The 13,932-nt window shown below is 36.0% G+C and overlaps 1 protein-coding gene across 2 annotated transcripts in view; it reads right to left on the reverse strand.

Annotated features, from left to right (window-relative positions):
- Nucleotides 1–13,932, reverse strand: part of Arglu1 (Arginine and glutamate rich 1) — a 102,199-nt gene that overhangs the window by 27,452 nt on the left and 60,815 nt on the right. For both annotated transcript variants that reach the window (XM_067147264.2, XM_067147263.2), the window contains exon 4: nucleotides 3,078–3,161. In XM_067147264.2, the coding sequence (XP_067003365.1) occupies nucleotides 3,078–3,161 (84 nt within the window). The remainder of the gene's footprint in view (nucleotides 1–3,077; nucleotides 3,162–13,932) is intronic.

Genomic DNA, 13,932 nt, shown 5'->3' on the forward strand with positions numbered 1-13,932 from the left:
TCCACCACTTTGATCACTATTGTAATCCTGTTATTGGTATCTTGGTCTGTTAATGTAAGATACAGTCCCTTTCTTTCACTCTCCTACTTGAATCTGCTATTCTCCAAGGCATCTTCATTTTCACCTATCAAAGTGGTATCATTTACATAGATTATTTACATATAGACCTTAAATCTTAACTCATAGGGAGACTTGTCCAATCCAGCTTCTCATAATGGGCTTGTCACATAAGTTGAACAAACATGAGTATGCAGCCTTGACTTGCACCTTTGACGACTAGGAACTACTCAATATCACCATGTCAGTTCTAACAGAGGCTTCTTGTCCCAAGTAAAGGTTATGCATTAGGACAATGGAGTGTGCTGGCATGTCCATCTAGCAAAGTACCAGCCACATGTTACTTACACAGTAAAAGACCTTTTCATAACCTAGGAAACATATATAGATCTTTTTTGGTATTTCCTTGCTCTCTACCATTCAACCCACATCACTAATGTATGTGGTTCCTCAGCCCTTTCTGAATCCTGCTTGAGCCTTTGACATTTCATGCTCCATGTAAGGTTCTAGTCTTTGTTGTATGATTTTCAGCAGCACTTTGCTAACAAGTGATATTAATGCTATTATATAATGTATTGTGCAATTCAACAAGTCTCCCTTTTTTGGTATTGGGATGTCACATTCGAACATACTCAAAGCCATGAACATTAGTCTGAGCTGAACCCGCTATCTTGGGAACAATCATTATCATCATCATCATCATTCACTCGCTGGCAACTAACATTGCACGGATTGTATCCAGGATAACAATCTTGTTCAATACAACCTAATGGGTACACTCTATAGAAAACCAAAATCCCATCTCTTATGGTTTGCAGTACTTAGTTTTTAAAGAACAATGCAGAGTAACTGTCACAACTGACAGTAATTATGAAAATATTTCTTCTGAGAAACCACCTAGCCCATGGGATCAGACATGGTACATGAAAAATCAATTTATTATTGATGAGACTTTCCCCATTTGGTGATAAGAAAGTGTCCGGCACACAAGTAGATTACAAGTAACAACTCTCATTATTGTTCCGTATTGAAGATGACGTTAGGCATAGATATCAAGGATAATTTAATAAAAAAACCACCTATTCAATAATTTCCACGTTTAATGTGGTCATTATCTACATGATTTTATGTAGACTTATTTAGGTCAGGTACATGTTTCACCCATTATTTTGGGCATCTTCAGCCTGTATACAACCTTTAGGTCAAGGTTTGGGACCCATTTTTTAACCACAACAAGGTCAATCACAATAGCAACCATTATTCAAGGTCCGGCATATATAAACTAATATGTACACAATGTGATTTTTCTTATATCGGTCAAACTGGCCGGAGCTTTAGCACGAGATATCTGGAACATTATAACGCTCAAAAACACAATAAGTACTCAGCGATAAGCCAACATGAGAGAAACGGGCCATCACTTTACATCCATAGAGAAAGATCTTACCATCATTAGAAGCATAGGTAAAGGGAAATTAATGAATGAACTGGAAAATCTACACATCTTTTTAGACCAAACCTACAATAAAAATAAAAATCTCAACAATGTCAATGAAATTTAAAATCCTTTGTACGAAATAACACCTAGATTAATTAATATCGTGAATTCAAATCAAAACAAAATCCCTCAATTTTTTAAATCTCCACACTCAAATGCTTCATCCACCATGCCAAAAGTTAAACCCGCCCATATCGCTTCTAGAAACTCCCCTCCAGCAATAGCACATACGTCCATAGACCAGCCTACCCCCACTCTCCCTCCATGCCCCGCCCCTCCATTACCGCACCAGTACAACACCAGGAGTAGAAATGTTGATAAGACAGGCTCTGCCGGAACAGACAGGTCCATCTAGTATGAATTGAACAAGCAAGTCATTTTACAGTTAAGAGGTGTTAGTTTAACACATTTTATCACAACGCGTGCTCTAAATTTTTAATTCAATATTACTTTTCTACTTCATTACAGATATTCTTAAGATCCCTCCCAAAGACCAAGCAACACATCAACGGGAATAATATTCATACAAGACTGTATCAAGTGTCTAGGATGTTCTTTCTCAATTAAGCAGCAGCCTAAAACTAAGAAACAGCTTAATATTGTACTCTTGTCAATTCCTTGACGTTATATGAGACCCGAAGTCAAGACGCTAACAGTTTCATTCACAACAACGTTCTTGACCAGTCTACCTATAACAATCGGTTGTTCAAAATCTCCACTTGTGCATGACAACACATTTAAATATTAGTTACGTCAAGAACATGAAAATGAAAATCGTGGGTCAAATAAGCCCCAGTTTTAATATCATCCTTTTTCAAGACTTATGGTAAAAAAGAAGATCCATTTCATTTTATTTTTGAACATTTTAAGTTAACCAGAATAGAACTGCCAAGTGAAAACACATTTAATTTAAATTTATATTTTCAATCTTGACCAACCTACAATCAACAATCAGTTCAAATCTCCACTTGTTGTTGACGACACATCCTGTCAACAGATACGGTACGTCAAGAAAATGATTTGATATAGGGGTTACATAAACCCCGGTATGTAATCCTCTTTACCAAAAAGAAGATCCATTTTAGTTTTGGACATTTTTCAAATTAAATAGATTAGGACCAAAAAACTTAACTGTATTAACTTATGTTACCCGTCTTAACGAGTTCATTAATGTCTGTATATATTGTATATATTGTTATGTTTATATTGCTTAAAAAGGTCCCAAACCTTGACCTAAAGGTTGTATACAGGCTGAAGATGCCCAAAATAATGGGTGAAACATGTACCTGACCTAAATAAGTCTACATAAAATCATGTAGATAATAACCACATTAAACGTGGAAAGTATTGAATAGGTGGTTTTTTATTAAATTATCCTTGATATCTATGCCTAACACAAGTAGATTTCAGTCACCTTTGCTTAGCACTGGGAAGGAAAATCATCTGCTTCCCAAAAGTCAAAGACTAATTTTTTTTTACATTAGAAATAGAAAACATGCAAGAGCATATACAGATTCCATACCAGTTTTTTCTGGGCTTCCTCAATTTTACGGTTGTTTTCAGCCATAATCTGCTCCAGTTCTTCTCGTTTCTTTCTTTCTTCTTCCTACAAATCAAGTGGTGAATGTCAATGGAAGATAATTATGGGGTTTTATACATGCAATTGAAGTACAGTCAACATTTTTAACTGAAGAAGGGAACAGAACACAGTAACAGCACATAAAAGTTAGTTTTATACTAATGAGCCTAGTTCACATTGCAACCAGCACCCTTTGTATGTATGTTTTTTAAAATCTATGAATAAAGTAAAAATAAAGGCATTTAATTATAAACTACATCCTGTCCTTCAGTACCACCAGCTGTTTCTCAAGGAGGCTGGACAATGATGAGTAGAAATCTTCCTGAAGCACTATCATAAAAATTTTCTTAACAGAAAAAGAAAAAAAAAATCATAGAAATGGTTTGGATATTAGTTTCTACCTTAGCAGCCTTAGTATATGTTTCTAAATAAGAAGCAGCAAGAAATAATGGACACCACCAGGACTTAAACATGAATCCTTCTGGTTTCTGGATTGATATCATAGCTATTTCCCTTGAACAGCCATCATACAAAGAGTATTCAACTAATTCAACTTATGTGCAGCTTACTTCCAGTATGAAATTAGGTGAATGACTGGAATACCAATGTGTTCATGACTATCAGATCCACCATGAAACCAGGATAATTTAAATCCTAAAGGAAAGCCATCATTTTCAGCTTACTCCTATAAGAAACCAAATATAAGTTCCAAGTAGATTTTTTTTTTTCAATATTAAAAAAATATAGACTTTGATATTCCTTGTATGAACTTCAAGATAACAAATCTGATTGCAACAAAGAACAGAAACTAATACCACACCTGATGAAAAATTCTTTGCCAGACATGCACATCACAAAGATAAATCTAAAATATTCTCATGAGAATTTCAAGCATATCCTGACTGAAGATATATATAAAATCGGAAAAGTCATTTTTAACAATAAAAAAGGGAAGTTTTGGCTTTAATGCCACGTTCCTTCATTTTCTGATGTAATAACCAATACAACAGACTGCTACCAGAATAAACCATTCTTAATTTTCAGCTGAAGAGACCTGTGTTAATGTGCCTGGATTATTTTTCCAAGATGTTTTTGTTACATTTTGGAGGCTTGGAAACAATACTTTCACCGTCCGGCTCCATGGCTAAATGGTTAGTATGCTGGCCTTTGGCCACAGGTTCAATTCCCGGCAGGGTTGGGAATTTTAACCATCACTGGTTGATTCCCCTGGCACCGGGACTGGGTGTATGTGTTGTCTTCATCATCATTTCAGCCTCATAACGATGCGCAGGTCACCTACGGGAGTCGAATCAAAAGACCTGCACCTGGTGAGCCGAAGTCCTCGGACACACACCGGCACTAAAAGCCATACGCCATTTCATTTCAATACTTTCACCAACCTATAAACTCTGAATGTTGCATGTGCTGTTTTAGTATATGCCGGTTTAATACTGTAATTTACTTGAGTCTAGAATACCTCAATACTTGAAATAAGGTATCATACTACGCATTTGCCTGGGCAAGATGGCCACCAAATGTTGGTGACAAGGCTGGATTAAAACCTTTGACTTCAAATTCTGATACTTTGCCCCATCTGAATATCACGGCAAGCATCATAGCAATGTATCTACTAACAACAATTGTACTTTCTCCCAGTGTTGCTAAACTGGATTTAAAACAAGAATTCAAGATCCAGAACTAACATCAACTCTCATCTGATGTAGCTTCTGATATGATTAAATCAAATCAGCAACCAGATCTATACTGATTAATGCAGTTACCCTGTAGTGATATTTAACTTCAGAGTTGTAATTTATTGCTACAGTGCGAGTTCCTTTGGGAAGTGTTCATGTTCGAACGAGGGCAAAAAATTGTGACAGAAGATACAGAAGAAATAGACATGTTGCAGTAAATGGGAAATAACATATCTGAGTTCATTTGATTTTCCTACGAAAGACATGAAGGCATATCCTGGAAGTAATTGGCTGATGTGCAAGAGAATGTTTACATTATGTCCTAATTTGACTGCAAAGTGAGGTAATTCTGGTAACTTTTGCAGTTATTCATATGGAGGTAAAGAAAAACACCCAAGTCATCATCCAGATGGGTCAAACATCTTAAAAATTCCATTTCATATTAAAAAGAGGGTTGCAATTATTGCATATAATACTATATTTACTGAAAGGCTCAAGAAATTAGGAATTATTCTTATATAAAAATTGATAACTTTGGACAAAAATGGAAATCTGCAGTTGGAGTTTAAGGATGCCAATTCAATGAGAGAGAATATGGACACCCAAGGTGGTTAAATGAAATATGCATAGACATTATACCTGCTTACTAATTCTGTATTCCAGTTTGTAGGAAAATCAACCTGAAGGGAAAAGTCATCCTGTAATCATTGATATATCGTCAATTCAAATCTGAAGAACTAAATAATTAATATTATTGGTTTTACGTCTAACTACTTTTACAGTTTTCAGAGATGCCGAGGTCATGGATTTTTGTCTCGCAAAAGTTCTTTTAAGTGCTGGTAAATCTACTGACATGAGGCTAGCATACTGGTATTTGAGTACCTTCAAATACCACCAGACTGAGACAGGTTCACACCTGCCAACTTGGATTCAGAAGGCCAGTGCTCTACCATCTCAGGTACTGATTGAAATGTTTTGGTTTTATACCGTACACTACACAAAAAGACATACTAACTACAAACAGCAGATGGCAAATGCAGAAGTACAGGCGTCCTCAACGAACTGTTATAGAGCCTGCACTATACAAATCTATGTGAACAACCAGGATAACAGAGAGCAATTCATCTATGCCAATGGCACTGCAATGGTAGAGCTGGGAAGCCTGAAAGGTGTCTGGAAGGACTTTTTTCATACCAAGGAATCATCCAAAGTCAAACTCGTCTAAAATTCAAGTATGTTTCTTTTACCAGCACAAATGAAATGCTAAGCAAGAGATGCAACATGGTATAAAAAAAGATTTCCGCACAGTTTAGAATTAAATATACTTGTATAATATAAGATCTATATTGTCTTTTAAGTATCACTACTTGAATATAAAGGGAAAGGTACTTGCGTGTAACATCATCTTACAAAACCTACCAGGTAGCGGATGGAATGCACAACAATCTACATTCAGAATATCTGCTTTTGCAGGAGAGTACGTACCACCAGTGCGCAATGCTTTCAGACATGTCAGAGCAGTAGTGTGTATTGAACGAAAAGCTAGGACAGAACCTGGATATTTTCTGCCACCTCATCTCTGCGAAATCTACCTGCTTTTATGCTCAGAGCCAAGAACCTCACTTTTCTATTGGTTCCAAATTTAGAAAATTCTTTTAGGTTAGTCATACAAGGAATAATTAATACAGTCTTTTTTATCACCATACAGTTTTCCAACAAGGACAATTCAATGGTTTTCTTACAATAATCTGTGTGAAACACAGTCCAATAACAATTAAAATATTCTTTACAGTTTCTACATAGCAATCAACTCAGTGAATCATCCTTAAATCAGTTAACAATGCAAACTGGCTGAAGTTGAATCAAGCTGTATTTCACACAGCTCCACCATAAATTTTTGTACCTCCAGCATTCATGTTTACAAAATGCTATCATAAGTAATTTGAAAAGCAAAAAGAAAAAAAGAAAAGCAGCAACTCACCTAGACATGAAATATACACACAAACAAAATGAAAAAAAAAAAAAAAAAGCCTAGCCTGACCATCAGCTGTCAGAAACAGCGACAAGAGGAAGAAAAGTAGCATACAAAAAACAAGAGCAGAAAGTTACAGCTTTATAATCTAAATTAAAAATGCCATTAAGAAGATTTACATTAATTGCTACTGATTATGCTAGGGCTGTAAAATGATCACCACTAAGTTCTGTCATATTTTCCATCTTAGAGTCGTCATGAGTTCGACATAGGTGAGATAAGAGACAGATTCTTTTTTTTCAGCTTATCCCATTATTTCTGAGGTCGCTGAAGCCACCCAGGCTCGTTTTGGTTTTGGCCAGATACCTTTTCTGATGCTACACGATTTTTGAGATGAAAATCTAAACCCAGAATTGACAGGAATTCAAACCTCAGCCTTCCAGGCAAGACTTTTTAAACACTAGCGTATTTTCATTTGTATCAATCAAATGATCAATTATTCCTCATACAATGTATTTGTGAACTATCACGGCAGGGAAAGGTATACTGTATTGTTATATTAAAATTTCAATACATAGCTTGGGCCATATTCACCACTTATCTATACAAAGCTGAACTCAACAAACTGTGAAAAAAGCTGGGAAGGAGAAGAAAAAGCAGCAGCAACTCTCATTATTGAAACCTTTCCCTACTTGCAAAACATTTCTATACATGGATCTTATTTCTGGAGTTTCAGACAATGATTCTGAGTTCTGAAGTTAAAACCAATTAAGAATAAATATTCCAAATTGAATGTTACAGAAATAATGTTATGTAAGTTACATTAAGTATATATTACTGCCCTTATTAGAATTCCACCATGATTCTAGAATGCAGGAATTGTTTGAATTCTCAAAATTAAGTTAAAAAGCAGGTTTAATTCATAACAAATAAATTCCCTTTGGTTCCCTTACCTCATATGATGTAAATTAAAAATAAACATACAATGCAATGAATACAAATCTTAGTTTGAACAAAAATATATACCAAATTTTGTTTTATTTACTGGTGGGACAGACATGATAGGGATAAACAGTACACTGTGAAGGAATTACGACAAAGTTATATAAAACATTTCTAGTGCAGAGGTGGGTCATAGTCTAAACAGCACTGGAAGGATTTCATTGGTGCTGGTGCACAGGCTGAGGCTAGCTCTGAGGATTACCTATTCAGAACACTATGTGTTGTCACTTGCTTAATCCATGTGGTAGATTGTTATTAGCTTGGCTAGTCAAAAAATACATGGTCATGGCTACGGGCAGAAGCATAAAACAGCACGAAAAATGGTTCACGCCTTGGTGGAAATATGACATTCCTTATTTCAAGATACTAGAAATGCTGCACAGTATCAGGTGTACAACGTATAATGACAACATGATGACAAAATTCAGAGCACCACTACAAGTATTATCAATCTGAATGGTATGGTGACAGAGAAAGTTACTTTTGTGTGGCTCCTTTAAAGAGAGTACTGCAGTCTAAATGTCCCTTTTGTGATGGTGAGTACGTTCATTAGCGTCTGTCAGTAGCTGTCATTGATTTGCGTCCTGTTAATATGATGTGGGCAGTGAAAATAGTTTGTCACAGAGAGCTGTTATATGCTGAACTGAAAATCTTGAGCAATTTAGAGACATTGGATTTGCTATGGATGATAGTGCAAATATTTCAAATACTATGTAGTTTAGTGTATTTATAAGCAGAATAAATAAACATTTGAAAGTGACAGAGGAAGTACTCAATCTTGTTGTTATGAAGTGAACATCTAGGGAGGATATCATGAAATGTGTTGAGAACATCATTAATCACTTCAGTCTATTGAAGGAAAAAATATCTGTAGCAACTGTTGGGACTTCTGCTATGATGGGGCAGAATATGCGATTCCTTAGGTGTCTAAAATCGAAAGTAGGGAGGAATAGACTCTCTGTTATCCTAATTCATCGAATGGTTCACAAGCAAAACCTGTGTGAGGAAGTTATGACAACTGTTGTACATGCATACAGTGAACTTCATTTGCCCTCAAGGAATAAGTACACTAATACTCCATACTTTACTCAAGTTCAGTGGAGAAGTCAGAGAAAGGCATTACGTGATTTTATGAATTATTGGAAGATACTGCTATGTTCAACATAAAAGGTTGATAGTTCCCAACTTAGTGATCCTACATGGGATTACGATGTAGCTTTCTTTGTAAATATATTTTCCTGTCTTAACTCGCACAATTTGCAACTATATGGGAGAGTGATGATAACTGTGATCCTATATGGCAATCTGATCTAGCTTTCATTGCAAATCTATTTTCTCATCTTGACACATACATAGAGAGTATTGGTGAGAACATCAAATTAATAGTGACCACTAATATTTCCCATAATCTGCATAGAGAATTCAGCTAGAAATTCAACGAATTGAATGACCTGGAAAGTTATTTCAACACATTTATTACATCAATTGCCCCAACAATTTCAATGTGAATAGCGTTTCTTCAATATTGCAGTGATACAGAGCTGAAGGCAAGATATAAAATGAAGCTTATCCCAATTTTACGATTTTACAAAGTTTCACAAACTGTGCAAGTACTCTCCAGGTTCAACATATCTATGTCAGCAGCTATTTCAATTATGGAAAATAAATAAATGGTCTTAGATCTTGACTAGTACACAAACCACTAAGCTACTGTCTTTACATCAATCCTGTCAAATCAATGACTCATTTATTTATTCATTCGTACTTCCTAAAATGTTAGGCTGCCTAAATCAGACAAAATATGCCATAATACTCAAATATTTAATGCATGTTTAAACAATGAAGAGTTTTCTAGAGTTAGTCCTTGTATGCAGCACTATAAAACTTGACTAGTCTGGATAAGGAGACATATGGATATTGCCTGTTACAATATTAGATTGGATGTACATAGGCAATGCTATGTACCAAATTTGATGTATTTTATCCATAACATATTCATATTTGCCAACTTTCCAAATGATTTATCAGTAAAAATATTAGTTACGTCGAAATATGTCGAAACCCAATGCACCAAAATGCGGTAAAACACAACAAAATTCACTTCAGATAATTAGAAGTTCAACAGCATTAATACGAAACACTACATGCAACCCATGACATTATTGGGAACAAAATATTTAACCTCAGTTAAACTAACACAAATATCTTTAAAATGCATCAATGAAATCTACTTCAATGTAATTTGTTTATGCACACGACTAATTAAAACTTTGAAGTAAAGAGTATGTTGCTGCACATAATTATATGCATTCATGTTAGTTACATTATTTACACCATCACACGCACATCTTCATTTTGATTTAACAGCTAAAGTTGTGGCTTGCTCTGCTTTCTTCAGAAAGTCAACAGAATACGTGTTTGTATAACTTGTTTCAGAACTTCTGATCTCCAAAATGGAAACTGCTTCCAGAGTTCCATTGGACATTGATGACCTAAACTATGTCCTGTTCTCCTTAACCAAGCTAAAAATTCGTTTACACTCTGCATTACTATGTGATATGGTAAGAACAGACAGCATGAATCTAGAGATCCTGTCATATTTATGATGTCCATCAGCTCTATAGATATCCAACAACTGTGCCCCTTTTTAATTATTTGTAGCTTGGTTACTTACAACACTAGGTAAATCGTCTATCTGAAGAGCTGCAAACTGGTTTTGGACCTTAATTAACCTTGTACCTTAATTAAGGCCACTGCCGCTTCCTTCCCACTCCTAGACCTTTCTTATCCCATTGTCACCATAAGACCTGTCTGTGTCAGTGCGACAAAGCACAATTGTAAAAAGAAATACAAAATGCCCTGTTTAGGTCAGAGGATAGAAACATCAACAGCTTTTCTTCACGAGATGTACTGGGATTCATGTTTCTGAGAACAGACGAGTCACATTTGGAAGGCCCACACACTCTCTTCATTTGTTTGTCATCAGATCTACAGTAACCTGGCTAGGGATAACCATCTTGTGCACATATGCTTTCAACAATTTGTTTCTTTTCCATGGATACTTTGAAATTTCTGAAGACGTTCTTTTCTTTTAGCACTCTTCCCCAACAGGAAATAACAAAAATCTCATCAATTCTAACTGGTAAAGTTGCAGCAGCTTTTTCAGCAGCTAAGTTAATTAAATGGCAGCTGCAACCAATACCAAATATATCCTGGTGAGCTGCTTTCAAAACTGCTAGAACTCCATTTTTCTGTCCAATCATAACAGGAGCACTGTCAGAACAGAATGACAGACAGTTCTTAATTGGCACTTTATTTAATTCCAATTGCAACAACAGCAGCTTTCCTATGCTGTGCCCTATCAAATCCACTTCCAATGCTGGTACCAATAACTTATAACACTTTCTTGAGCAGCATCATAAAAAGTAACCACTATGGAACACAACTTGGAATCAGTATCATTGCTTCCACCTGTCAGCAAAGAAAATGGACTGTTCTGTAAACAAATAACAATGTCCTGTGTTGCAATACGTGCCATGTCATTTAGGACACACGTTTTTGTGCGACCACGACCAAATTTTTTTTGCGATTTCTGATGTAGGAAACATCTTTCTGAACAAAGTTCCGGCACGATCAGCTACACTCAAATGTTGTGTTCCACTAAAAAAGAAGTAAACAAACACTCTGCCTTTATTACATCGTAAACATTATCTCCAGCTTTGGCAAAAAAAACACCATTAATTTTCTGATTTTCTTCCTTAGACTTCAAATTACCAATGTTTAACACACTTTACATGATCAGTCATATTTTTGCAGCCATGTGCTAATATCAAAAGAGCACATGGTACAAAACGCAAATTTTTCACCTTTTCTCGATTTCAGTATACACGGAAAACTCAAAGAATAGGTTTCCCTAAACACCCGATAATGTTCTGTCGTAGATTTACTCATAATTACCAGTAAACAACAACGATAAGACAAAATAAGCAAAGAACACAATTCATGTTACTACACAACTACATAACCTCAGCTTCGCAATACGCGGCAATAAATATGAAGCAAATTAAGCGACTAACATAATTCTCATGGTTTTTTTCGTAACTACAACATAACCTATGCTTTGTAATTCATGGTGAAGAACAAACTATTTTTTATACAGGACGGTAAATAATATTGAATGAATCAATGCAAAGAACAAGCTTACAATTATCCAAGAGGATGCATCCCGTATTCCCATTCGAAGACTGTAATGATCAGATGAATATAAATCAGAGCGATGTATCGAATATCCGCTGGTCACACAGTGTGTATTAGCAGCATGTGGAAGTTTGTTCTAGCGCTAATTTAAAAAAGAGAATCTTGGTACGTAAAATCTTAAAATAATATAGTTCATCTGTAAAACCGTAAAACATACTGTCTTTCCCTAAATGTTATGGACAAACCGTAAAAGTTGGCAGGTATGCATATTCATGGATATAAATAAGACCAAAATACATCTGGATTTGTGTTTATGCTAAGGTCAAAGGATAGGATAAGCACATTTACTTTGAATACATTCTGTATACTGCTGAAGATGAAAAGACAATTTTTAACAACAACAAAAAACTGTTTATTTGTAATTTGTTATTTGTAATGTTTTTCTTGTGTACTTTAAAATATATACTATCTGATCAAAAGTATCCGGATACCCCTGTACATTAGTAAACAACATGGTTAGGGCAAATGAGCTTAGCGACTTTCAACATGGGGTAATGATTGGTTGCCACATAAGCAAGAGATATGTAAGGGACATTTCTAACCTTACGAATGTACCCAAATCAACCATCAGTGATGTGACTGTAAAGTGGAAATGTGAAGGTACAACGATGTCAATCTGGTTGTCACATACACGTAGGTCGAATCATAAGTCATGGCATAATAGGCAAGTACATACCGTACGTTTCCAAATGCATATTTTAGATTTCCCGTGTTGTCTCCTGTTCGCGAGAAAAAAAATAGTTGCAATGACTTATGACTCGACCCTCGTATGCCACCCAGGGACCAACGAACATTAAAAAGGGTGGTGTGAGAAAATTGTCGGTTGTCTGTAGAAAGAACCACCAGGGAATTTCAAAGTGTTAGGCAAAGTCCAGCCAATCCCATGATTGTGCGGCAGGATTTATGAAGAACAGGGTTTCATGGATTGAGCAGTTGCCCCTAAACCAAATATTCCCCCTCTTAATAAAAATTACAACCTTGCGTGGTGTAAAGAACGAGGCCACTGGACACTGTAACAGTGGAAACAGATAACTTGGAGTGATGAATCACGTTATAAACTGTGGCATTCTAATGGGAGGATTTGCATATGGAGAATACCTGGGGAACGCTATTTACCTCAATGTTGACTACCAACAGTGAAGTTTGGTATAGGGATGTTTCTCATGGAATGGACTTGGCCGTGTTGTACGACTGCCTGGCACTGTGAACGCAGGAGGATATCAAGAGATTTTTAATGCTTTTGTAATGTCTACTGAGGAAAAATCAGTTTGGTGATGACCATGGTTTATATGAACATTATAACACTGAGTCATAAAGCTGGCTCTAAGCCAATGATCTAAGGATAATGTTATTCTTCAACAGGACTGGCTCGCCCGAAGTCCCCAAAGGAACTCTTGTGGGATGAAATAAAATGGCAACTTCATTTCAGAACCAACCGTCCAACAACACATTTTCTGGCTACAGTTCTTTTGGAAGGATGGGATGCCATTCCCGTGACAATGTTCCAACAGCTGGTGGGAAGTCTCCCCAATTAAGTAAGGGCTGTGATAAGGCCAAAAGGTGGACCAACATCACATTAATTTTGAAGATTAAAGAGTATAGTATATTACCAGCAAACCCTGCCTTCATTTTGAGGTTGATGTCCAATACTTCTGATCAGATAGTGTAAAACATTAATTTGCTATTAAATTATCATTTTCAGACTCCAGAGCATTAATTTATTAATATTATACTATTGCATTATCTAGAATCTAGAGATAGTTGCATTCAAATCTATCCCAAGACTTCAACACAGCCCAAGCGTACATAATCTAGCCCTGTATTCAGCTAGCGCTGAGATGCACTCATACCCACCTCTCCTCTAGTGGATCCC

This window comes from Anabrus simplex, chromosome 5, assembly GCF_040414725.1.
Source record: "Anabrus simplex isolate iqAnaSimp1 chromosome 5, ASM4041472v1, whole genome shotgun sequence".
In the NCBI taxonomy this organism is placed as follows: Eukaryota; Metazoa; Arthropoda; class Insecta; order Orthoptera; family Tettigoniidae; genus Anabrus; species Anabrus simplex.